The 27,945-nt window shown below is 41.3% G+C and overlaps 2 protein-coding genes across 6 annotated transcripts in view; one reads left to right on the forward strand and one right to left on the reverse strand.

Annotated features, from left to right (window-relative positions):
• Positions 1–27,945, reverse strand: part of VEPH1 (ventricular zone expressed PH domain containing 1) — a 281,487-nt gene that overhangs the window by 200,076 nt on the left and 53,466 nt on the right. For all 5 annotated transcript variants that reach the window (XM_081235438.1, XM_081235437.1, XM_081235436.1 and 2 more), the window contains exons 5-6: positions 14,305–14,471; positions 2,479–2,688 (exon numbers count right to left, since the gene is read on the reverse strand). In XM_081235438.1, the coding sequence (XP_081091564.1) occupies positions 2,479–2,688; positions 14,305–14,471 (377 nt within the window). The remainder of the gene's footprint in view (positions 1–2,478; positions 2,689–14,304; positions 14,472–27,945) is intronic.
• PTX3 (pentraxin 3) lies at positions 22,261–27,629 on the forward strand (the record flags this gene model as incomplete). The annotated part of the gene is made up of 3 exons (XM_081235441.1): positions 22,261–22,390; positions 22,837–23,241; positions 26,457–27,629. 3 exons carry the CDS (start codon positions 22,261–22,263, stop codon positions 27,068–27,070), a joined length of 1,149 nt encoding a protein of 382 aa, XP_081091567.1. The 3' UTR covers positions 27,071–27,629.

Genomic DNA, 27,945 nt, shown 5'->3' on the forward strand with positions numbered 1-27,945 from the left:
ATTCTTTCTGTCCTTCCCTTTTGATTAGCTGGGCATATGGCCACCTAAATCCAGACTAGATGTTCCAGCCTCCCTTGCAGCTAGGTATGGTCATCTGCAGCTTTGTTTTATTTAGCCAATGGGCTATAAACAGTAGGTTGTGTTTGACTGTCTGGAAGAGTTCTTCTCCCCTTTCCCCTTCCTACTGGCTGAAATGTTGACTTGATGGGTGGACAGGAGTAGCCATCTTGGATCATGAGATAGAAGCCCTGTGCTCTTTGGTGTGCTCAAGGATAGGAGAGCAACAAAGGAGAAGGGGCCTGGGTTTCTGAAACATGGAGTTCTAGACTGACTGCCTTCTAGACTTCTTTATGTGCAAGGGAAATAGATGTGTATCTTTGTTTAAACCATTGTTATTTTGAATTTTTGTGTTACTCTTGACCACATCTAAACTGCTATATCAGTAGTCTGGAAAAGTTTTAATTGATTAGCATGACTTGATGGAAGAGGGCAGGATGGGTGATGGACAAGGACTGATTGATTCTTAGTCTAAAAGATAAAATGCTTTAAATATGCTATGTCAAGGGATCTCAAATACTGATCCACAAAATGCTGCATCAGAATTACCCTGGCAGACATGGGGGAGGGGTGTCCCATAAATCCAGATTCATGGGTCCCTTTCCTGGAGGTTTTCATTTAGTAGGTATTCTATGGGGCCCAAGAACTTATTTTGTTAAAAAAGTTCCTAATATAGTCCTGATATCCAGACACATTTGGCAAGTATTTGATCTAAAATTGTTCTCTGCTGAGGAGGTGAATCAGAAGCATCAAAAAAAATTTTTTTCTCTCCCAAACATAGATGCCGCCATGGGCACATGAGAATGAGAGATAGAGATAGAGAGAGAGAGAGACAGAGACAGAGAGAGAGAGATGAGAGAGACAGAGATGAGAAAATATTCTGATATTCTGAATTTTGAAATAAGTGATCCCTCAGGCTCTTTGGACCCTTCTCGCCTTCTCTCTGTACTCACCTGGAGTCACATAAATGTCACCTAATAAATAGCCCATTCTCTCTCAAGTTAGCCTTAGTTCAGATAAACCTACAGTGGCTAGTGTTTTTTATTTGTTTTGTTTTGCTTTGTTTACAGATTACATTTTTTATGGGAGGTGTAGTCACTTTCAGTGTGCATTACTACACATTAATGAATCATAAATGTATTTGTGACAAAAAGAACTACCACTTAAAGATTCCAAGGCCTTGTACATCAGAGGTTGAATTTTTTGGTCCATGCAAAAATTTGCAATGTCAGCAGATTCAGTCAAACAGCTGTTGGTTACAGTTGGCCTAAAAGCACTTGGGCATACCAGCAGGTTCCCCTGGCAGCAAAGGCAATGGGCACAGAAACTGTTACCAGAAGGCAGATCATGGCAGGCAGGAGACATTCCAAACAGCACTGAATGGAAAGGGATTATACTAAGCAGCACGTCAGTACTGAGCAATCCTTTTACAAGAGTCACTGTCACATTCATAAATACACACTGCTTGGGAGACCAGTTCTCCCACCTTCTTCTGGGAAACTAGAGGAGTAAGGCCCTCAACCAGGAGGAAGCCTGGCATTCACCAGGCTCTCCACAAATCTCAGCAGAAATCAAACAAAACAGATTGCTAAACTTGGTGAACTATGAAATCTCTTTTAAGAGTTGTACAATGTTATATTTATCTAATAGGAAACTACAGTATAGGTAAGTGGGTGAAAGTAAAAGTTTTCCTCTATGAATTATATATTTGCTTTTATTTTTAAAAGATAAAAATCCTAAATCCCAATATGAAATCGTCAGACAGACATGCATGTGTGTGTACACATGCATGCACACACCCTTCACAACTTTAATTTCTGGAAATTCTTTCTTAGTTGCCTAGTCCCCACAAGCTCCGGTGGCATCCTGTTGTCCCTTCCGAAAGATTTTATTATGCAAATATTTAGACTAGGACTTTTAAACATCCATGAACGTTTACTGCACTCTCCCAAGTAACATCATGCAGAAGGCTCAAAACATACTGAGTCCAGGCACTTACTGACAGGATAGCTATGGGTTCTCATTAATAGACAGTCTCTGAGACCTAACTCTGTGTTTACTGATGGTCTCCTGGTTGACCAGAATTGCAACCAGAAATGAGATGAAACTCTTTTACTGGTTGCTGTTATTACAAAGTGGTCTTGAATCTGTCATAGTGCTCTTTCCATTGTAACCCTTCGCCTTCCTCAGTGACACTCCAGCAATGAAATCCTCACTTCCTGAACCTTCCACATAACCCTGCTACAATGTGCCCTTGATCCAGAGGCTGCTGTCCATGCAAAAAAAAAAAAAAAAGAGAGAGAGAGAGAGAAAGAAATGAAATTCTCAGAAGTCTCAGGACAAATTTGTAGGTCATAGAACTCCTATAGATTAAGTGCCAATGGAATTTAGGGAAATGGAAAGAAAAAAACCCATACTTACTTCATCCACATGCCCAACAGCTCCATAGATTCTCGCCATTTGTCCAATGAGGTAGGGGAATCTCTCAGCAATCTCTTTCAGCATTGGAAGAAAACTGTTCAAAGCCACTGGCTCGTAGCCTGCTATCTCTATGAGGATGCTTAGGATGACGTCGTTATGGGTCGAATCCTTCAAATGCCCGATTAGGAAAGGAATACACTTCTGAACCACCTACAGAAAGAAAGGAGAAGAAGAGGGAAGAAAGAGAAACAAAGAGGAACTTAATTAAGTCAGAACCAACCTAATATTTTTTGTATTCAATCTGAACTCAACACATTCTGAGATTATTACTCTTGTTGGAACTCAAACAAATTTCCCAAGTCTGAAATTTTAAATTTACAATAAAATTTCAGAGGCTTCAGTTCCTTTTGCTTCCTCTTTAAATCTGCACTCTGCTATTGAAGAGTAAAGGCTGCAAAATGCTTAAACGCTTCTATTCATAAGTCAAGTTTTGATGTGTTATGTCCTTATCGGTAGTGTTACATTTCCTCCAAACCACCCTGAAAGCTTCAATTTTTTATTTTTATTTTTTTATTTTATTTTTGGTGCTCATATACAATAGAGTTTTCCTAAAGACTCATGGAAAACATTATCAAGTAGTGTTCTCAGAAATTGGTTGTGCTGTCCATTATCAACTGTGCTGCATATACTGAGAAGAATGAATTTGACCACTAATTAAATTGAATTGAAAAGCATAGATGGCATTAAAATATTTATTGAAAACCTACTATGTACCCAGAACACCTAGAGATTCCTAGAAGTTAGGATACTAGCCAAAATTTTTAACATGGCCTACCTACTCAGTCCCTACTTGCCTACTCCTTAGACATCATCTTGGACATGACCACCTTGCTCTCTCAACTTTAGTAACAATGGCATTTTTTTCTCTCTCAAATTCCTCTCACCATAGGACCTGTGCACATATTATTCCCTCTCTGTAATAAGGTCTTATCCACTACCTCATTTCACCAGTTAACTCCTAATTATCCATAGACTATCAGAGAGTTTCAATTTAAAGGACAATATAAGTATGTAAGAGATCCTTGACGATGACTTTAATCAGAGCCTTCAAACTGGAGAAATATGGTGTGGAAATATTTAATAATAAAAGTAAGGAAGCAGGAAAGAGCTCTTCCATTTTCTTCGATTTTCCATTTGGATCACAAAAATGTAATACGATAAAAAATTATTAAAGTAAAATAATTTATACCATATTCTCAATATCCTAATCTTTCTTAATTTTTAATGCTTTTATCAATATAAAGATGCAATAACTTGTATTAAGGAGAATGTGACTTTTTTGTGGAATAAAGTCTCTATATTAACACATAGACACATTGCATACTGATGATTTAATGAATTGTTCTGTCTGCTAAAATAAAAGAATTAGAAAGGACAACCTGTGGAAAACTGAACAAAGAAGTACAAACTATTTGCCCATCCATACTTCTACTATGCTTATTTCTTTTGTTTGTTGTTGGTTTGCTGTTTTGGTAAGGGAGACTTGAAATGTAGATTCCAGTATTAAAACTGAATCTGATGCACAGCTCAATCTGCTGAATTCACCCCCTGCCCAAAACCTGCTTTTCCCACCTCTCTAGCCCCAAGTGTCTTCTTTCCCCATAAATGACACAATCATCTGACTGCTCAAGCCAGCAGTCTGAGAATCATTCTTTTTTTTTTTTTTTTTGCGGTACGCGGGCCTCTCACTGTTGTGGCCTCTCTTGTTGCAGAGCACAGGCTCCAGACACGCAGGCTCAGCAGCCATGGCTCACGGGCCCAGCCGCTCTGCGGCATGTGGGATCTTCCTGGAACGGGGCACAAACTGTGTCCCCTGCATCGGCAGGTGGACTCTCAACCACTGCGCCACCAGGGAAGCCCTGGGAATCAGGGCTTGACAACTGTTTTTCCCTTATCAGCAGCTTCATCCAAGCAATCACCAAGTCCTATTGATTCCACCTCCCAAGTATCCCACAGATGGGTCCACTTCTATCCATGTCCATTCATCTATCCATTCACTCATTCACAAATATTTATGGAGTCCTTCCCATTTGCAAGGTACTATTCTAGGTGCTGGAGTTAATGTTTCTAACAAGTCTGACAGGTTCCTGCCTTCATGGAATAATTCACTGTCTAGTAAAGGAGATACTTAGTAAAACAAACAGTTACAAAAGAAATACGTAATTATAAGTTTTAATAAGTGTCACATAGGGAAAATACAGGGTGCCGTGAGACACAGTCCCAGGGCCCTGATTTAGGCTGGGGGTCAGGGAAGTCCTCTCAGCAGGGACATTTAAGCTGAGACACTGATCTAGTCACCTTGCACCTGGGTTATTCCAACAGCCTCCTAACTGTTCTCCCTGCCTTCAGTCTTGTCCGTCCAATCCCTTCTTGACCTTGTGGCCACAATGGTGACCCTCTCCTGCTTAAAATACTTCACTAATTTCTCATTGCTCTCAAGCCAGAGGTTCACTATACCTTTTCTGAACTGACTCCTATCCATCTCCTAGACTTAGCTCCTTACCCACCTATTCTACTGTCTCCCCATCCAGATGCCATCACATAACACACTTCCACCATGTTGGATTTTTAAAAAATGTTCTTGACCTGCTAAGTTTTCTCTTGTGTCTGGAATTTTACTCATGTGATCCATTCTGCCTGTAGTTCTTATTGCCCCAAATTTGCTGGATAACTCCTTATCATTCTTGAGGCTTCAGATTAGCTATTATTTCCTTAAAAAAATCTTCCTCAACTCCTCTTCTCTTCCCCTCTCAGTCTCATGTCCCTGCTAAAGCTCCTACCCTCACACTTCCTTCTCATTGCTGTTCTAGTGTCTGCCTTGCAGACTGATTGAAATCTCTACAAGGTCAAGAATCATTTCCATTTTGTACCTATGAATGTATACTCAATGCCTAGCACAGAGTCTGGCCTGAAAGTGAGTCAATAAATATTTAAGGAACAAATAAAAGGAAGGCAGATCTAAATGATTTTATAGGGTAGTTTTTGGATAACCCCAACTCCCACCCCACACCATAGTACTTGAATAGTTGTACATAATGTTTAAACATATATACTACCATGTGTCATATACAACATAACTTATAAGGACATAAAAGAAGATAATTTTGAGATCACTAGGATCATCCTGTGTATAAATTTAAACTTGATATTCATATCCAGTACTTGCAGAGAAAAGGACAGGGATAGTTTCTGGTAAATGGCACATATGAATGAACAGTTCAGTAAAGGCTGCCTGTGCATTGGGGTTGACCGTATGTCCTTTGGGTGAAACTATGAGAGGTCCCTGGCACCTATGGCAGAAGTGTCAGCCAGCTGCTCCGGGTCAGGGCAGCATACTTAACCTGAGGTTTTTAGAAATGGAAAACGCTTACACATTTCCTGCCCCATTCTACAAAATTCCATTTCCTAGTCCTTATTCTTCATGTCCTATTCCTGGAACACCAGGACTCGTGCTCTGTGACACGTGCTTCCAGTCATGACAAGTTTATTTAAACTCCAGCCATACATCCCAAGCCTATAAAGAAAATTTTAAAAGGAAAAGGAAGAAAAGGGGAAAGGAAGAAAGAAAAAAGAAGAAAGGCAGGCAGGCAGGCTCAGGCAAATATATATACTCCTGAGCAGAGTTGAATCCATAGGAGCAAAGAAAAGAGAAGCCCTGAATAATGGGAATAATAATAAAATGTGAATAATGTGAATGAATAAAGGCAGATATTTCTTGAAGTTTATCACTCACATTTAAGGGAAGTGGTGCTTTGGGCTTAGATATTCTTGGATAAGGAGAAATTATATTTTCCAAACACAGGGCATTTCCTTAGGTCGGTCTCTTCATGGTGCCTCACTGGAGCCGTTTCATAACTCAGAGAAAGCCTTCTTTGGCTGAGAGCAGAGTAGCCACTAAGGTAACATAGATGGCTGGCAAAGAGCAAGCTAACATGGCCTTTGTTTAGGCCACAAGCCCCACACCATGGACTCTGAAAGAGCTTCCAAACTGACCTCCTAGCCTCAAGTCTTTTCCCCCTCTCTTCAGCCTCCTCACTGCCTAACACTTCATCTGCTTATGTCAAAGATTTCCCATGGGGCTTCCCTGGTGGCGCAGTGGTTGAGAGTCCGCCTGCCGATGCAGAGGACATGGGTTCGTGCCCCGGTCCGGGAAGATCCCACATGCCGCGGAGTGGCTGGGCCCATGAGCCATGGCCACTGAGCCTGTGCGTCCGGAGCCTGTGCTCCGCAATGGGAGAGGCCACAACAGTGAAAGGCCCACGTACTGCAAAAAAAAAAAAAAAAAAAAGATTTCCCATGGTGCATGGCCGGAATCCCAATGCCATGGCATTCCAGGGTCTTCACTGATGGGTATATCTGCTGCCTCTTCCTCCGTGAACCCTCTGAGCCAGCAACATGCCACTGACCACCCACAGTGGCTTGAATATGGAGAAAACTCATACTTTCAAAGCTGATCTCAAATAGCTCTGCTTCTGGGAAGCCTTCCCTCCAGCCTGCTCTAACATACACAGAACCTGAAGCTAGAGAACAAGGGAGGCCCCCAGACCACACACTGAAATAGTCTGCAGTCTTATACAGTGTTCTATCTTCTTACCTGACACATACACCTTTATAACAATCTGGGAGGCTTGATTTGAATTTAGAATTTTTGGCCCCTGTAGAGGGAACAGGAAGAAATGACCCTTAATCCCCATCTCTTGCCCCTCCCTTCTCTTCCTACTCCTGGTTTTGCCCTCAAGGAGTCTCCTATGCATATATGTGGATAGCCCAGCCCACATATGCAAGCTCATCTAGGCTGCCTCTCAGACCTATGGGGTCACACTGTTGGCATGGCCTGTCCTTGGGAAAACAGGCTCAGGGACCAGGCCTTACATCCTGGAAGCAGGCTGGAGACTTACAGGAAAGGGATTCCAAGGTCCCAGTTATCTGGACTATGTCTAGTAGACAGGGAAGTGCATGGGAACTGGGGGCACAGGCAGAGGAGGGCCAACCAGAACAGTATAAAGCAAGTAGCCCAGGGAAGGGTCCTATCCCTGACTTTTCTGGTCCTTCCTGAGCAGAATTAATCACTGCCTTTTCTGTCTCCTAGAGCAGTCTGCTGACAAGTTTAGCATCTTGTCCTTGAACTGAAATTTTGTGGACACAGCTCATTACTCCAGCCCATGGGCACCTTGAGGGTGGGACCATCTGACAATATAGCTCCATAACTTAATTGGCAGCAAATGACGTTTTAATTCTTACTTACAGAATAAAAAGTTGAGCTATTGTGTATATGTACGTGCATATGTGCATGTGTGTATCCACACTCCCTCTTAAATTAGTCCTCAGGTTCAATTTTCTCTTTCAATTTAATTTGGATAGTACTTACAAGTTCTATTAATCTCCAGAAACCTATAAAATAATTGCTACTCTTTTCATGTACTACTTATACCCACCATACTAACAAAATATATATTCTGAAACCCAGGGTTCTGCTCCAAAGGCTGTTTGAGAACAGTCTATATATATTCCATCACTCTATCTTAATGTTCTGCAACTGGCTTCTCATTTTAAATAAATACCAAGTGACCTCTGAGTCTTGTCAGCCTGGTGATGCTACGTTAGGTGCTGTAGGATTAGGTATGTGAATAGGAATGCTCTACACTGCTGAGAGAAAAATCCTAGAAAATGACTCTAGGGACCAGACCACAAAAGCAGTTCCTCTGGGTCTGGACATTTATCAACAGAGGGCTGAACTTGCCATTTCCTGCCACTCTTCTCTGTATGGTTAGGGCTAGATGCCTACATCCTGGGGATAATAACACATATGCTCATATGTATTACTAAATTCTGTTTCTTTCATTGACTAGACTATAGCATGGTTTTTTGGCAGTCGAGAATATAGACTTAGCCCCAGAAGGCCACTTGGAAAATTGACCACCCAGCCTTTTCCTATAAATGGACTCGGAGAATCCTCTGGAGCTTCCAGCCACGAGTCACTAGCCAAGAACTGCCTCCCTCTACCTAGGAAGGATAGCTTCCTAAAAGAGGGATACTCAGAGGGCAGTGATGGAGGAAGGGACACCACACGGTTGGGCAGCAACATCAGAAACTCACAGACGGATGGATGTTGACGCTATGTCACCTTCACAACCTCACGGACTAGTCAGCTATACATAGAGAAGATTTTTTTTCAAGGGCCAACTGTTGACCCTCCAGCCCTGGAGAGCCCAGTTATCACTGGTCACACAAGGTGGGTAATGAGGAGTGCATTCAAGAAAGCATGAAAACATTCCTGCACTGGCCTTCATTGGAGAACCTGTTCAGTTTACCTCCAAGTTACAGAGCACTGGCACAGCTTTTATGCAGAAGGAAAAACCCCCTTTTAAGCCAAATGTCACAAGGTCAAAATCCTTCTCATTTAGCCTCTTATTTCATCTGAAATTGAATTAACTAGACTTACACCGAAAGCCTCAGTCTACAGATTTGATTGTTGCCACGTATTTTGTTTTCCTCTCTCAGTAGACTTCTCTCTGTATCCCTCCTTTTCCCCTTGCCTGCTGTCTAATTAATGAACATGAGAGAGAGGAGGGATGAATCAGGGATTTCTCTAGCTCACTGCCTGAGCATCTCAGTAATCAGGTGTTAGCTGACGAAGGGCTGAAGGAGGCAAGAGGGGTGGGAAGGGGCAGGGCTGCTTTAACAGGAAGAGAAGTACTGATGGGAAACAAAGGGTTGGGCGGTGCCCTAGTCACCACTCCCTGCCACCAGTTAGGATCCTGGCCCTGGTGGGTCCCTTCAGGTCATTATGGGTGTTTCCTAACCCTTTGCTTCTTCATTCTAGGATCCACACTCAGCACCTACAGGAATACCTGCAGCAATCTGCTTTCCCCCTCTTTCCCCTTCTGTTCGGTTCTCCTCCTTTTCTTGTCTAGTTCACCCTTCTACTGTGTCCCCTGGCTCGCCCATTTGTTTCACAGGCCACAGCCTTACAGTCTCATTTTTTTAGCATGTTGGGATCAAAAGATCTCACTGGCTGGAATTAGACTGGGTTGATTAGGTAGCTCAGCCTAATCTGTATGGCTCTGCTTAAGTTCCCTAACCAGTGTCAGCCCCAGATTTTCTGTAAATGGCAGCCTTAGGGGCAGGGCAGTGTGACTGCAATGGCCTGTGGAAGACATGGACATTGCCCATCTGAAAACTGGAGGGGCCGATAAAGATAAGGGGGGCATGAAAAGCCACCTCACCAAGTCGTTCCTTGGTACCAGCACTGTTCTTGACCTCTCCAAACTTCAACTTCTCTGTTTACAAAATGAAAAGGTTGTGGAGAACAAATGAGATAATCTCTGTAAAACGCCTAACACAGTGCCTGGTACTTGGCATGAGCTCAACCACTATTGGTGCCCCTTGTCCACCCTCCCCTGCCTTCTGTAACCTGGGAACACTTCCCTTGTGGCTTCTGAAGTGGAGGCTACTCAGTGACTCCCCCAGGCCAAGAGAGGAGGGGGTTGGGAGTCAGAGTGCTGGACCTGTCACTTACTGCTTACTACTTGTGAGATGGGGGCAAGATAACCTCTCAAAACATTTTTTCTTTTTTTTTCTGATTTTACTTGATTAATTTATTTTTAATTTTTATACAATTTTTAAAGGTTACACTCCATTTGCAACAAAGCATCCATTTTGACTGGTGTAAAATGGAGGAAAAAAATAACACATCATAGAGTTATTGGTAGGATTAAATGAGATATTAGATGTTAAAACAAAAGTCCTTTGTGAATGGTAAAATCCTCTGCAAATTTAGGCACTAATACTAACTCATCTGTCTTAAGAAATATTCGTGCAGAGACTTCTGTGTGCCAGGTACTATGCCAGGCACTGGGGACACAGTGATGGATAAGGTGGTCCTTGGGTCTCAAGCATTTGCATCACAGCCAAGGTGATCCAGAGGGAGAGAGACCAGCAGAGACAAATTCATGACAGTGTGAAATTTGCTATGTCTGGGATTAGGCAGAAGAAAGGAGTCAGAGAGGACTACTGGCAAGAAAGCAACATCTAAGCAACTGTCAGCCCAGAAAGGGTGGTCCTGGTTAGGAAAGAACATTCCAGATGGAGAATATAGCATATATGTAAAAACTCAGTTCCCTGATAGGGAATGCCCACCTGTGGTCCCTAAGACTGTATAGTTGTTCAAGGTGTAAGGATTAAAGTGACCCTACGAGGCCAGGCAACAGTCAGGGGCCTGGTTTTAAATGGCCTCATAAGCCCTTTCCCCAGTCTCTGGACAGCCATAGAAGGCCTGTAACCAGAGTTCTGACAGGACCTCTCTGAACGCCACACATGGTGCCACCCTCATTCTTGGACCCTGCCTTTTTGGGTCAGGTGACTCCAAGGCCTTTCCTCTCCCCCTTCCTATAAGTGAGCCTCCTCCTGGTTTCATTTACCTTTATGCCCATGCTTTACCCTATGGGAAATAAGTTGAATTAGCTTATTCTATCCAAATCCCCCTTGAACTTTTATTGAACCTGCCTTTCCAAAAACTGTGTTTGTTTTGCTTTTGCTCTCAGGCTGCAGATCAAATGGCATGTCAGCCACCTCCTTTATGAAACTAGGTTTGACCTGTTAGTCACCTCTCACTATCCCCCATATCACCTGGTCCCCAGTCTCTACCTGTGGTAGGCAGAATAATGACTTCCCAAAGATGTCCACACCCTAATCCCCAGGACCTGTGAAAATGCTCCCTTCCACACAGAAGGGACTTTGTAAATGTGATTAAGTTAAGGGTCTTGCGATGGAGAGATAATCCTGGATCATCTGGGCGGCCCCAATGTACTCACAAGGGCCTTGGAAGAGGGAAAAAGGAGAGTCAGGCAGAGATGAGAGTGATGCAGGCCATGGGCCAGCCTCTCGGAGTTGGAAAGCACAAGGAAACGTATTCTCCTCTAGATTCCCCAGAAGGAATGCAAGCCTGTTGACCCATTTTAGACTTCTGACCTCCAGAACTGTAAGATAATAAATTTGTGTTGTTTTAAATCACTACATTTGTGGTAATGTTACAGCAGCACAAGAAACGAATACACCATCCTGTCTGTGCCCCCCTCACTCTGAGCCTTCTTTTAGGTGACCCAGTGATCCCTCAACTCCACTCCTTGCCCAGCCCAAACTCTCTTGTAGCTTTGTCCATCCTTTCTGTCCTTAATCCTTTCTGAAATTCATTTCTCCATCTGTGCTCTGGAATTCACTCCCAGACTTCCTCTAGCACCTTATTGTATCTAATATTTTCTCCCACATCCTCAATCACTTTATTCTTACTGGATGTTGTTAAACCCTCCTTATTTCCCCTAAACTCCCACACTCGTGCGGTCATTTCCTACCCTTCCCTTCCACACACAATCAGTAATGGATGCCTGCCACTCCCCACTTCACCTCACAGACCACTGCCTCTCGTGGGTCACTGGTGAGTCCCCAGCTACCAAATCCAAGGTCAATTCCCATCTCCAATTTCCTTTAACTCCCTAGATCTTGACCCTGTTGAGCCACTTTCCCCCTCTGGAGACCATACACATCTTTTTCCTTGTTCTTCATAGTCTTCACTCTCTTTGGTCTCTTTTGTTCATTTATTCATTTCCAGATTCAACAACATTACATTGAAACCCTATTAGGTGCCCAGCACTACGCTAGGGAGTTCATACAAATATGCAGACACACTCTTTGCTCCTCAAGGAGTTTAAGGTGCACGGGAAGAGATGGATGTGGAAAAAATAGTGACAATACAGTATTCTAAGGGCAAAAGTGAAGATGCATGCCAGGTAACAGAGAGGTGCCCAGTCCTCTGCCTGACTTCTAGCCTTACTGCTCAAAGTGTGGTCCCTGAAGCAGCAGGGGCAGCTTCACCTGGGAACTTGTAAAAGGGCAGAATCGGGGACCCCCATCCTAGACCTATTGAATTGAAACCTCTGGGGGTGGGGCTCAAGCCTGCCCTCCAGTGGCCGGGTCTCCCAGCCCAGTCCCCACTTCCTGAAGACCCTTTGCCCTCTGCTCCACCTGACATAAAACTTCAACATCTTGCCTGATGCCACGCCCTTTGTGGGTCTTCATGGCACCTATTTTCCCCTAAGGTAGAACTCACTGGCCCCTGCCCCCGTTTATACCTTTCGTAGAGCACTTATCACCCTGTTTAGTTCAGTTTAGTTTTATGAATGTTTACTGAGTGCTCTCAGATACTGTACCAAGATGTGGGATACAAAGGAAAATAAGAAATCATGCCTTACCACAAGGAGCTTACAGTCTATTGTGGTTAATTATCCATATGACCATTCTTGCCTGCCTTTCTTTGAATTTTGATGTTGAATCCAAATGTTCCAGTCTTCACCTTAGTGTTGACTGGTTTTTCAAGTGGTGGATATTGATATTATCAGGAAAATGGAGCAAAGATGCAGCCATATATAACCTTGGCTGACCATTAATCTGTACTGTGCACATGTCTTGGTGCCCTCCAGAATCCAATTCTACTTCCTCCTTCCTGGCAGCCTCTAGTTTCTATGTGAGCATCCTCAGGGTTCAGGAGAAGCTCCAGGGGTAGAGCATGTGTCTGAAACAGAGACTATCAGGACTTTGGTTTGGATGTTGTAGGAAAGCATTCTGCTTAGAGAACCCCTAGCCCCATCCGGAGCCCACAAGGAGAAATCCTACAGAAAATGAAAGCCAACACCGAGAAATCAAAAATCTGAGACATGGAGATACAGAAGCTGTTCTGCTCACATATTTGAGCCCCTGATCAAGTCTCATCTGAAGGTTTTTCCTCATCGCATGTGCTAATAAATTCCTTTTATTGTTTAAACCACTGTGGGTTGGGTGTTTAGTTACTGATGATCACAAGCATCCTAATTATTACAATCTTTTACTTGAATCCAAAGAACAAGTTATTTGCTATCTAGAAAGTGAGAAACTTTGCTCTCACTACAGTCTGATTTCCCCATAAGTCAAGGCATCTGTAGGTCTTCCCCTTGACCCTATCTGAGAAACCGTAGATTCCTAGGACTGCACGACCACACTGACCTTTCATTAAAGCTGTCCTGCAATGGCTACAGATTTGCACATTTGTTGTGTTTGTATTACTGTACTTGTGGTGGTTAATTTCATGTGTCAGCTTCACTGAGTCAGAGGGTGCCCAGATATTTGGTTTAACATTACTCTGGGTATGTCTGTGAGGGTGTTTCCAGATGACACTGGCATCTAAATCAGTAGAATGAGAAAGCAGATTGCCCCCTCCAGTGTGAGTGAACCACATCCAATTTGTTGAAGGCCTGCATATGACTGCTTGAGCTGGGACATCAGTCTTCCCCGGGCCTCAGGCTGGGACTTACACCCTCAGCCCGCTGGTCCTCAGGTCCTTGGACTGGAACTACATCACTCGCTCTCCTGGGTCCTCGGCTTGCAGACAGCAGACTGTGGGAATTTTTAGCCTCATAATTGCATAAGCCAACTCTAATTCCTCATGATAAATATGTATGTATGTATGTATGTATGTATGTACAGATAGATAGATAGATTGATTGATTCATTCATTCATTCTATTGCTTCTGTTTCTCTAGAGAACACTAAGACAGTACCCAACTTCTGCCACTACCTCCTCACTTTTATGATTCTAGAAAAAGTGAATGAGTGCTTTCATGTAAAGGTGAGCATGCACAGATACATGAGAGAGGAAAGCCAAAGCATACATCCTGTCCACATACCCAGAAACAGACCCGGTTGTGTGAACCATCATGTATATAACGTAAATTTTACCTCCGGTTGCTTCCTCTTTGCAGCTACATGCAAAAGCCGTAAAAGATGGTACTGTTCTGGTTGTTCCAGCTGAGACATCAAGGCTAGGAGTTCTGTCAAGTGTCTGTTAATTGGCTGAGGCTGCTTATCGTAAACAGCAGGTAACACCCTCAACAACATGGCATTACCTGTTGAAGGAAGAATAACAGAAATGATGACTTTATCAGCCCATGAGCCATAGAATACCATCATTATCAATGCAACAAATTTTGGACTTCCTCACGTATTAAATAGCACAGACTAATGGCCAAATCCTCTGCTAAAAATAACATGGTACCGTATTCTGAAAAATCACTAAATCATTATTTAAACAGATTCCATAAAAGGGAATATTTTATGATATGATCAGCATTATTATCTAATGAAAATTTTTCCTGAGTAATGCACCACAGGGAAAAGAAAATTTGACAGTAACCAGACAACACCCTTGAGAAGGATACAGTTCCAATAAAGAATTCCTGACGAGAAACAACATTTGGATGCTGTTTAAATGAAAACTAAGCAGTGACATAAGCATGAATCTAAATGAAACTGAACTAAAAAAAAAAAAGTGCAGAGGAATGTATTCATGTTCCTGAGAGATATGGAGGCATGATTCAGACAACTGATACATGGAAACTATGCCTTATTTTTATGAATAGTTAGAAAAGTAGCAATGCAAATTTAGATCCCCAATTTCTGCACTATTTCAAGGGAAGTTTAGACTCAGGTTGTTTGTCACAGGTGATCTGCCTCAAAGACTTGTATGGACAACTGGGTTTAAAATGGTGGAACCTGAAGAAAAAAATATGATGTAAGGTTTGCAGGGACTCATCAGCAAACAACATATGGGAAACATCTGCTTATCATTTTACGGTATGGATTTTTTTAAAAAAATCCTCTCAAGAACTTAAATGTCTCAGAATTTGTTTCTAGGGATTTCTCGAACAAGAATTTTCTTGCTTCTATTTACTTTAAATTTGGCTGTGTATATAGAAGACTTACACAGAAAGAATCAAATTAGCAGTGATTATACATGTGTAGACCCTTATTAAATGGTGGGGACATTTAGATATGAGGATTAAGAAAAGAAGGCCAGAATTTTCAGAATATCTATGACTAAATTTAATGAAAGGGTGATCCTGGGTCATGGTGAATATATCTCGGTGACGATAAATAATGAGAATTGCTTTTTCCACATATGGCTCATAGAATTAGTCTCAAACAGATTTTAGTCATATGCCCACAGACTCCAAGGTATTGGAAATATTCAGGTTTTTTTTTTAATGTGAAAAACATTGTTTTATTTTGTTTGTTTTTTGTTTATTTTTACTAATTTTACTAAGAGCTTTTTCTTAAAGGATCAGGAATTGTCAATGTCATGCCCAATCTCTACAAAGCACATTAGCTCATAGAACTTAGCTATGTAGACATGCTGATTAACTGCTAAAAAAGGTCATAATAAATGGAACTGTCATTGTAATTGAAGACAGGAACAATACTCATTAAAGGTCCTGGGGGGCTTCCCCGGTGGAGCAGTGGTTGGGAGTCCGCCTGCCGATGCAGGGGACACGGGTTCGTGCCCCGGTCTGGGAAGATCCCACATGCCGCGGAGCGGCTGGGCCCGTGAGCCATGGTCGCTGAGCCTGTGCGTCCGGAGCCTGTGCTCCGCAACGGGAGAGGCCACAACAGTGAGAGGCCCGCGTACCACAAAAAAAAAAAAAAAAAAGGTCCTGGGACCCCTGAAGAGGGAAAACCCAGATTAGTCATCTTTAGCTTACTTGGATTTCGATCAAAGAATACAAAGATAAATAAGGGCTTTTTTAAAAATTTGAAATTGATGAAAACACTTTGGTGTAGAAATCCTATAAATTTCATTCATAAGCTAATATATTCTTCTTCATTATGAAATATGTCAAGCCATTAGACAAATATAGGCAAAAATATAAGGACCACTGGTGTGCCTACCAACCAGCTTTACCAAAACTTAACCTTGTACCATAATTACTTCCCACCCCCACTCACTTCCTTTTCTCCCCAGAGACAACCACCAACCTGAAATTGGTGTTTACCATCTTCATGAATGTTTTTACACTTCAATTGTATGTGTATATATCAACAAGCATTTACAGTGTTCTTTGCATGCTTTAAAATTTTATATCAATAGTATATTATACATATCTGTGCAACATATTTTTTTCCCATCCAACATTGTGTTGAAGTTTTATATCCAAGAAGTTCTCCTTCATTTATTCTCACAGCTGTATGGTATTCTATTGTATAAATATGCAACAATTTATTCATATACTTTATGGTTGGAAGATTTTTATTATTGTTATTATTATTGTTATTATTTACTTTCACCAATAGTGCTGCAATTTTTAGACTATTTCTTTGTGCATAAATGGGAGATATTCCCTTGGGTACTGATTCTGAGCTTAATGTGCTTAGAAATCACCTGGGCAACTTGTTAAAACACAGATACTGATTCAACAGATTGGAGGTAGAGCCTGAGAATCTGAATTTCTAACAGGCTCTCAGGTGATGTTGATGGTCCCTGGACCACATAATTAAGTAGCAAAGCAGTGGGTTTTTCCCTGGGAGTTAAGTTTCTAGATGTTCCAAAATTTCTTTGCAACGTGGTTGTAGTAGTTTTCTATAGCTGCCATAAGAAATTGACAAAAACTGTGGCCCAGAATAAGACAAATTTATTATCTTATATTTCCATAATACAGAAGTCTGGCATGAATCTCACTGGGCTAAAATCCAGGTACTGGAAGGCCTGGGATCCTTCCTGGAGGTTGTAGGAAGGAACCATTTCTTGGCTTTTCTAGCTTCTGGAGACCACCAGCATTCCTTGCTTTGGGGTCTCCTTCCTCCATCTTCAAAGTCAGCTACAGAGCAACTCTTTGATCCTGCTTCTGTCACTACACCTCTTCCTCTGCTTCTCTCTTCTGCCTCTCTTCCACTTAAGCACCCTTGTGATGACACTGGGTCCATCTGGATAATCTAGGATTATCTCCTTATATGGTAACCTTAATTCCATCTTCTGTGCAATGAAACACAACGTGTTCACAGGTCATGGGGATTAAGACGTGCATATCTTTGGGGAGGGGTTCATTATTCTGCCTACCACCACGATTATAACAATTTACATACCCACCAGGAGCATGAATGTTTCTGTTGCCAACATTTGGTCTTGACAGACATCGGTTTTTGCCAATCTGATGGGGTGTAAGATGACACCTCATTTTTTGTTTTAATTTTCATTTATTTAATCACTTGTAAGGCTGAGCACCATTTTTATATGTTTTCAGGTCATTTCCTCTGCTGTGATTTGGCCATTCATATCCTTTGCCTATTTTCGGTTGGGATGTTTGTGTTTTCTTATTGATTTGTAGAAGTTCCTTATATATTCTGGACACTAATATTTGGTCCATTAGTTTTAAAGTTGCAATCCTAATGGAGTTGATTTTTAAATTTTTTATTTTATGGTTTATAAAGATTTTGTTATTGAGAAATTTTCCCCTAATGAATATGTTCATAAAAATATTCTACTATATTTTCTCCTAAAAGCATTATGATTTTAAAAAAAAATTATTTTATTTATTTATTTGGCTGTGTTGGGTCTTCGTTGCTGCGTGCAGGCTTTCTCTAGTTGCGGCGAGCGGGGGTTATTCTTCGCTGCTATGCATGTGCTTCTCACTGCAGTGGCTTCTCGTTGCAGGGCACGGGCTCTAGGCGCGCAGGCTTCAGTAGTTGTGGCTCTCGGGCTCTAGAGTGCAGGCTCAGTAGTTGTGGCGCATGGGCTTAGTTGCTCCATGGCATGTGGGATCTTCCTGGACCAGGGCTCAAACCCGTGTCCCCTGCATTGGCAGGCAGATTCTTAACCATTGCACCACCAAGGAAGACCTATGATTTCATTTTTATGTTTGTCTTTAATCCATATGGATTTTACTTTTTGTACATATGAGGAAGGGATCTAACTATAAATACATATTTGTGTGTATATAAACAATTGTCCCAGATCAATTTATTGAGTGGCTAACTGTTTCCCTTCTGATTTGTAATACCTCTTTCATATATAAAGTTTCCCATGTATCTGGATCTGTTTATGGTTATTTGTCATACCTTCACCAATTATATATTTTCTTCATTACAATAACTTTATAATAAATCATTATATCTCACAGGGCAAATTTCTTCATCTTCTGTTTCAATTTCCTCTACTTTATATAAATTTTACCATTAGTTTGCCAACTTCCTTGAAAAACTAGGTTAGGATTTTTTTCTTCACATTGAATATATAGACTAATTTGGAATAATTGACATCTCTGTGAAACTGTCTTCTTATTCAAGAACTTGATATATTCTTTTATCTATGTAATTTTTTTATGTCTTTCAAAGTTTTGTGATATTAGCTGTGCCTTATATATCTTTTATTAAATAGATTCCTAGGTATTCCATATTTGTTGTTGTTATTGTAAATGAAAGTTTTTGGTCTTTTAAAGATATTTTCTATTTATGTGCTGTATTAAGAAAGCAACTGGGCTCCCCTGGTGGTGCAGTGGTTGAGAGTCCGCCTGCCGATGCAGGGGACACGGGTTCGTGCCCCGGTCCGGGGGATCCCACATGCCGCGGAGTGGCTGGGCCTGTGAGCCATGGCTGCTGGGCCTGTGCGTCCGGAGCCTGTGCCCCGCAGTGGGAGAGGCCACAGCAGTGAGAGGCCCGCGTACCGCAAAAAAAAAAAAAAAAAAAAGAGAGCAACTGATTTTTGTACATTGACCTTTCATCCAGCAAAAGTTTAGTTCTTTTATTAATAAACTGTCTTTAGAGTCTCTTAGATTTTCTGTATATAGATAATCAACTTATAATAACTGATGACAACTTAGTTTCTTTCCATCCTTATTCCTTACATTTCTTTTTTGTCCCATTTTACAGGCTGGGACCTCAAACACTTTGATGAATAGAACCAGTGTCCACTGGTATCGTTTTGTTATTCCTGTCTTTAAAGAGTATGTTTCTAAGGATTCATCATAATGTATGTACATGTTTCTATACATTTTTGGTATTTACATTTTATCAGTTTAAGTTCCTGTTTCCTAGTTTGAACATGAATAAGTGTTGAATTTTATTAAACGATTTTCAGCGCCTGTCCACATGACCATATGATTTCTCCTTTAACTTGTTATTGTAGTAAATTAATGAATATTCTAATGTTTAATCAATCTTGTGCTCTTAGAATACACTCAGCTTGGTTATGATGCATTTTAATGCATAGATTGCTGGATTTTGGCTCATACTTCATTTAGAGCTTTCACATCTATATCCTTAAATGAGACTGACTTGCAGTTTTCCTTTCTTGTACTGACCTTGTCTCTTTTTAGTATCACACTTACTAGACATATAAAAAGAATTTAGTGCATTCCTGCACACTCTATTCTCAGAGGCCGTTTATATAAGATGGGGATTATGTGTTCCTTGCTTGGTAGAACTTGCTTATCAAACCTTCTGAGCAATGTTCCGTATATTTCATCATATCAAAATTTAAATTATGTAGTTTAAATTTCTGTATCCTTTCGCAGCTTTTTTGGCATTTGAATGATCAGTTATGACAGAAGTGAACCTATCAGTTATGAGAAGTTCGCTAAAACCTGTCTTTATGATTATGGATTTGTCAATTTCTTCTTATAAGCCTGTCAATATTTGGCATATTTTTTGAAACTACCAGATAGTTCTGAGATATCTTCCTGGTAAAGCGTTTCATCATAATTTAATTGCTCTCTTTGCTTTAATGTCTACTTTTGACTGATATTAATACAACTATGCTAGCTTTTTCGAATTGCTCTTGTTTGGTATATTCTCTCACCACTTTTAAATTTTTTTGTTTTCAAGATTTCTAGATTCTTATGTTTTATGTGTGACTCTTGTAAGTGACTTATAGCTGGACTTAAAAAATATTTCTATCTGACAAACATTTGTCTCTTAACTGAAAGTTTGTTTCATTAATATTTATAGTGATTACTGGTATATTTGGATTTATTTTTAGGTTACATTGTGCTTTTTACTTATCTTGTTCTGTCTGTGCTTTTCTTCCCTACTTCACTGCTTCCTATTGAATAGGTCAAGTTTTTTGGTATTTTTTTAATTCACTCTATTCCTTCTATTTGGACATTTTAGTTCCTTTTGGTTTTGGTGGCTTTCCTTTAAAAGATAAACATTCTTGAACTAACAAAGAAAAATTAATTTTCCTGTCTTGAACAATGAAAGGACTTTAGAATTACTTTCTTAGCTCTTTCTTCCAACTCCTTAATATTCTCTTCAGCTTAAGCCTAATTTGTCATTTAATCCATTCCTTGAATTTTTAAAAAATTTCAATTAACTTTTTTTAATTCTAGAAGTTATATTTGATTCTTAAAAAAAAATGAGTGTCTTTTTCTTTTTTCATGTTTCCAATTCCTTCTTCTAGATCTTAAATCACTTTAAACACACTTATTTTCTAGTTTCTAGCTGATATTTTAAATAAATGAAATTCTTGAGGGAGGGGTGTCTAATCCCTTTTGGTTTCTGTTGGTTCCCATTTATGGTGGATTGTTCCCTCATATGTTTAAATAATTTTTATTATGAATTTATTTTTACTGTGTCAGATAGTATACATTTGAATCTGGAACACGAATGAGGGCAGGCCCAAAGTCACAAACTCTTAGAGACCCTGTAGAGTTCAGTCAAAGAGAGCTATGCTTACTTCTCACTTTCTTGTGCTAGGGCAGAGACCAACTGAAATCCAATCAGTAACTCCTCACCCTGGCCTAAGCCTTGTTCCCATATGGCCATTAACACTTGGTTATCACAGAACGGATAACATGTCCACCCCTTCACCTCCCCTGGGGGGAGGGGGCCTAGCATCAGCTCTTGCGCTTACTGGTCTGTTTTTGGTTCCCTCTCTTTGGCCTCTGGATATTTCCCTTACTTTATTGGAAGCTTATTTGTACATTTAAAGTTTTTATTATTATTCTAATGTAAACACATTTCTAGGTATTTTTTTCACCAGAGTTTTCAGCTTATATAGATCTCCATATATTGGCAGAAGCAGGAATCCCTAAATTTACTTTAGAAACATGATCTTTGACTCTAAGCCTAGTGAAATAATATATCCACATAATTTCAGGTTATGAAAAGAAACATACCTAAAATCAGTTAATTCCTTTTCCCCAGCTCCTTCTCATTTTAGGGTTACCAGTTTTGCTGTGTTTGTCATTAGAAAGTCCATTATAAAAGTATAGTTGCAACTCCAGAAGGATTAAAGGTGGAATAACTCGGAATGGATTTGGCTTCTAGAGCCATACAAATTTTTACTGTGTTGGTTTATCTTGAAATCAGAGTAACTTTCACAGTTTAGACTTGTAAAACTGTGTACAAAGAAAAGTGAAAAAAAGTTTTCTATACATAATGGTGGTGAAACAATGTGAGTGCACACAAAATGCTGAAATGATGCTCTTGGTTTCACACCTCTATGCCTGCTGAATTATTTCTCCCCCTAACACCCCTCCCCTCCCTCTCATCCTTCAGTGCTACCAATTCAAGTTACAACAGCTAATCCCCAGGGGGAGACAGTCCTAGCCCAGTCTCCCCACCTCTTTCCCCTCTGACCCTCTTCCAATTAATCTGACTGCAGTGTAAACCTTTGTGGTTTACTATTGTGCAACTCCCCACGTCTCCTTCGCCCTCCCACCCACCCCTCCCCCCCAATTCAGGGGAACTCCCGTGAACGCAGTGCCACTGGCATTACTCATTCATCCCCATTCAGACCTTCCACAGCATTTATTAAGGGCTCTCAGCTCCTGCCTCTCACTCTCCTCCGCTCCTTCTCCACTCACTTGAGAGCCTCTTGTCTCGTCCCCTCCCGCCGTCTGTGGGAAGAACTTTGTCTCTTCAGCAATGCATCTCCCTGTGATTCTGTTTTGTGCTCTCTGGTCTGCAGTGTCGGCCGAGAACTCGGATGAATATGAGCTCATGTATGTGAATCTGGACAATGAAATAGACAATGGACTCCATCCCACTGAGGACCGTAAGTTCATTTTAACTGTTTCTCTGCTAACCCTATTTACATATCCGCCTCTTTGGGTCTAAGTATTATACATATATTTTGTAGCCAATGAAATAAGCAAAAAATTTAGTTTGTTTTGCAAAAGAGAAAAGCACGTTAGGAAAGGGAGAGGTTTCAAAAAGTTACTTCTTGTCAGAGATACATAATGGGTCAAACTGTATGAAATCGCCGATATTCTCGTTTTGAGCTCCATGAACGGCAATTTCATAGAGTTCAACTTCATATAAACTTGCAGGGTTTCCGTCATACTCGAGATATTTACATGCTGTTTTTTTACAGGTATCCTGAAAGGAAAGGGGGGTACTGGGTATGAGTACTTGGGACCACCGAGGGAGGTCGGCATTTTACAAGGCACACCCGAGGAGGGCCTGGGCGGGTCGCTAACGCGTGTGTGTCCCGTGCTCTAGCTACGCCGTGCGACTGCAGTCGGGAGAACTCCGAGTGGGACAAGCTCTTCATCATGCTGGAGAACTCGCAGATGCGGGAGGGCATGCTGCTGCAGGCCACCGACGACGTCCTCCGGGGTGAGCTGCAGAAGCTGCGGGCTGAGCTGGGCCGGCTGGCGGGCAGCCTGGCGAGGCCGTGCGCGCCGGTGGCCCCCGCCGAGGCCAGGCTGGCCCGGGCGCTGGATGAGCTGCTGCAGGCGAGTCGCGACGCGAGCCGCAGGCTGGCGCGCCTGGAGGAAGCCGGGGCACTGCAGCCGCAGGAGGAAGCGGGGCGGGCCCTTGGCGCAGTGCTCGAGGAGCTGCGGCAGACGCAGGCCGACCTCCGCGCTGTGCAGCGCTGGGCGGCAGGACGCTGGCTGCCAGCAGGTGAGGACGCTGGGCCGGGCGGGGACCCCCACGCGGCTTCGTTCTCGGAGCGCGACTTGCGGGACGCCGAGTCAGCCAACCCTCTAGGGGAGGCTTTAGTGGGAGGAAACACACACACACACCCCCTTCTGTTTCTCCATGCATGGTCACAGAGCTCAGACACACCATACAAGGCGGGAAAATTGCTTTCAAAAGTAGTCTCCAGTCCTGAGGAACCCAGAAGATAGATGTGCACGTAATCATCAGAGTCTTGAAATAGACGTCAAGGGGCCCCAGACTGACACCCGATCCGACCAGGCGTTACAGGAGCTCTATTGGCCGGTTATAACCGTGACCTCTCTCGGTGTCAGCTTCCCTCCGTTAGGGATTTCCACTTCGTCTAATTTTAGCCAGCTTCTCTCTTTAGGAGAGCTCTGGTTCCCCGCGCTATTTCAGGGCCCAGCCTAATTTTTAGGAACATTTTCCAATCCCTGGGCTGGCCCCTCCTCCCTGCCAGTTCCAAACAAAAGACTTGAGGCTGAATCTGATCTCCCAAGGGGTCCCCCCAGGCCTCGGGTCTGTGAAATGAGTGCCAGAGTGAGGTCCAGGGTGGGAGGTTTGGAATAAACCAGAGGCTGAGGGATCCAAAGAGAGACGGTAAGATGTAGGAGCCAACTGGTATCCAGGTGGCACCCCAGGGATGTGGAGGATCAGGGTGAAACAGGAAAGAGGCAGTTCAAACCAGATGCAACCTGTTGAAGTCCCATGTAATACTAAGTGAATATTCAAACACATGTGGGCCCGAAATAATACATTTTAAAGACGGTTCAAGGAAATAAAGAGTAGATTTGGAGCCAAGTAACACTCCTTTGTAAGTCAAAATTTCTAAGAAATGGTGATGTAACAATTGTGGGTTACATTAGAAAATCTGTGTCCTATGTAAGAAAATATGACTTACACTTTTCCTGAGCATCTTATGAACAGAAAACAATCACAAAAAGCACCATCCTTTCTTTATGTCCAATAAAGCAACTCTTATTAGATGGGGTAGGAGAAGAATCATGCATGTGTGAGAGCATGTTTCATTTAAAATTGCAGAAACCATACCAGAATATGAGTCTTTCCTAAATAATTGAGGACTGTCTATCAGTACAGAACATATTTTTTAAAATATTAAGTAGGGCTTCAGAGGGGGGAAAAACCATAAAATCAAATATACAATAGATCCTCAATGTAAGTGACAAGAAGACAAATTATAATTCTTTAGCTGTTTTAGTGGATGACATTTCTTGTCTTTTGCAAACCATGTAATATCATTGTACATATCACATACCAGGAAAACTGAAGAATTACGCTGTTTCACTTCCACCTCTGCATACTAGTTAGAGCAGAAGAGGGATGTATTTCTGAATTCAAAAATGTTAATTTCTTATTATAATACATCCTCTACTAATACTTTTACCCACATGCTTTGATTTCTCCTCTCTTGGTTTCCTGCCAGCTTGGCTCCTAAGGGATTCCTAATCATTCTGTTGTCAGCCTCTTAAGAACCTGGTTTTAATTCTGTTTGGCCTTTGATAATATAATCAGAAAAACCTATTAGTTAAAAGCCATTTCATGAGAGAGTTTCTGACATTTTAAAGACATATCAAGAGCCTCAATCACTGGCCCCCAAAAGAAGCCACAAAAAAACTTGTCAACATGCAGTTCTACTCCATGAACTCACATAACCAGTGCAGCCGACAGGGGAAGCTGGGTCTCTGAGAAGCAATCAAGGAAGGCTTTGGAATGCAGTCCTAACTGCCTGGGCTTATTTAAACAGGAAATCAGTTCATGAGATTGTAGTTGGCACCCTCTCTGAACACTACTGAAACATTACAGAGAATATGTCAAATGCCCATGCATATGGTGATCTTTTGTTCCATGATCTTTGATTGATTTAAATAACATAGCTAGAAAAGCATGTACCTACCAATTTCATCTGAAAAAAGAATCAACACCTCATTAAAAATTAATTTTTAAAAATCTTCAGAAATTCAAGTTATTCAGTGAAAAAGTTAATACCAAAGTATGACAGGACCAATTTTGTGCTTTAGTATGATAGTTATTTTTCTAGGATTTTCTGAACCTCATTATCTTCTCTGACTATTTCTAAAGGATAAGGTCCATCTGCTTAATTTTTTCAGAATGGAGCCTAGCCCTCAGCCACTTGTAGGCAGTTAGCTTAGTTTACCACACTTTGCATGGATATTTGGTTCCTGTAAGTTCTGTCTATTCACCAGTTAGTCTTTAAAAGCTCTGAGAGTTTGCTTTTTAAAGATATCTTATGGTAAATCTTCTTTAGGTTGTTATAAACTGAATACCTAGCCCTAATTTAGATTTTAAAAAATTCTTTCTTTATATGGTCTTTTATACATATATGAGGTTAGCACAAGGCAGAGCTCACTTGTTAAAGGTTTTAGCACATTATTTCCTAGAGACACCTAAAAGGTCTTCAGTTCAGCATCTGCAGCTCCCTGACTGGCCATGTGACCTGGAGATGGACAGAGGTGGGAATTTACTGAGCTCCCAACCCCCAAGTTTGAAAGTCTCCTTCTAAGTGCGTATTAGCAGAAATATATACTCTATTCGACCCCTTGGAAAAATTCACTCTTCCTTAAAGGTTTTCTGTTACAGCTTACATAGCATTTATAAGCATGTGGACAGAGTAAGAATTTTTAAGCATATCTTTGGTGCACAGAGCTCTTCTCGACTGCTACATGCTTGTTCTTTACAGACTTGCAGAATATTACAAGGAGAATGGAAGAGCCTTTGACAGATAACTATAAAGCCTGGAGAGATTGTGGGGCTCATCGAAAGCAACACAGCTTACTAGTAGTAAAACAAACTGAATTCCAGCTCTTTTAGCCAAATCCAGGGGTTCTTCTACAATGCAGTGTGCTGGTTAAGGGTGTGGCTCCTGCAGCCAGAGTGCCCAAGTTCAAACCCAATTTTACCATTTCTCTGTGTGCCTTCTTTTCCATTTACATGCTTCTGAATGAGACAGTTGATTTTCCTTATTCCTGTTTTCTTTCCTCTATAGAGATTATACTTGGGCCCCTCAAGTCATAACATTTTGCTGCATATAGTTTTTAACTGTAGTCATTAAAAGGCCCATCCTAAAATACCTAACTGCCAGAATCATTTCGGAATGAATTTGTATTTTCTTTCATATTGTTACTTCCTTGCTACTCTAGGTTGTGAAACAGCGATTTTATTCCCCATGCGTTCCAAGAAGATTTTTGCAAGTGTGCATCCAGCAACACCAATGAAACTTGAGGCTTTCAGTGCCTGCATTTGGGTCAAAGCCACAGATGTGTTAAACAAAACTGTCCTGTTTTCCTATGGCACAAAGAGGAATCCATATGAGATCCAGCTGTACCTCAGCTATCAGTCCATCGTGCTTGTGGTGGGTGGAGAGGAAAACAGACTGGTCACCGATACTGTGATTTCCCTGGGAATGTGGACCCATCTGTGCAGCACCTGGAATTCAGAGAAAGGGCGCGTGGCCTTGTGGGTAAATGGTGACCTGGTGGCCGCCACTGTAGACATGGCCACAGGTCACGTTGTTCCCGAGGGAGGAATCCTGCAGGTTGGCCAAGAAAAGAATGGCTGCTGTGTGGGTGGTGGCTTTGATGAGACATTAGCCTTTTCTGGCAGGCTCACGGGCTTCAACATCTGGGATCATGTTCTCAGCAATGAAGACATAAGAAAGACTGGAGAAGCAGAGTCCTGTCACATCCGGGGCAATGTGGTTGGGTGGGCAGTCACGGAGATTCAGCCCCACGGAGGAGCGCAGTACGTTTCTTAAGTGTGGTGAAACTCTACTTAAAGCCAAAGAAAGAAACTCACATTTTAAGCATATGCCACTTGGGAAGGTCTAAAAACCTGAATGCATTATTAAGAACACTTGAGACTAATGAAGGAGAGAGTTGAGATCAATCTTTATTTATCTTGGCAAAATACTGAATAAATAGTCGAAGGGGAGACATTGGAGAAGGCTTTTGGGGATATTGTTACTAGACTTTATGCCATGGGCTTTCAGATTAATGCTGTGTCTTTGTCAGATAAACTCTCAAATAATGAAAAAAGACTGTATGGTTGAACAGAAGAACAATTGTTTTACTTTTCTTTGGCTAATTTTGTTTTGGCCAGAGATGAATTTTACATTGGAAGAATAATAAAATAACATTTGTTGTCCACTGTTCATTGTTATTGGTACATACCTTATTATGAAAAAATGATGATAGAACATATTTATACTACCATGTGACTTAACAAATACAAATGTAGTGTGGGTTATAATCAAATGTCACTTTTTTGAGGAGATAGTTATATAAGTTATATTGTAAAATGGTTTTGTATTAATTTTATTGAGACTATTTTTGTAAATCTCTACTGTAAATAAAATATTTTATAAAACTAGTCCATGTCATCTAATTATAAATTTAAAATGTTTGGGAGCAAATCCACACTTTTTTTAATCTAAAGCAGGCAATTAGTTTTCAGATACTAATCTATTATGTAAATAGTAATAGTTACTATTGTTAGAAACAAACTATAGAGTTGTTTTAAGCATTGGCTTCCTATAAATCATAGGCAAGAAATATGATCTTGGCTAAGTCAATTCATCTCTCTGGGTTTTAGTTTCCTCAACTGAGAAATCAAGGAATTGAAGAAATAATG

The sequence above is a fragment of the Mesoplodon bidens genome (genome assembly GCF_964165515.1).
Source record: "Mesoplodon bidens genome assembly, chromosome: 5".
Lineage (NCBI taxonomy): Eukaryota > Metazoa > Chordata > Mammalia > Artiodactyla > Ziphiidae > Mesoplodon > Mesoplodon bidens.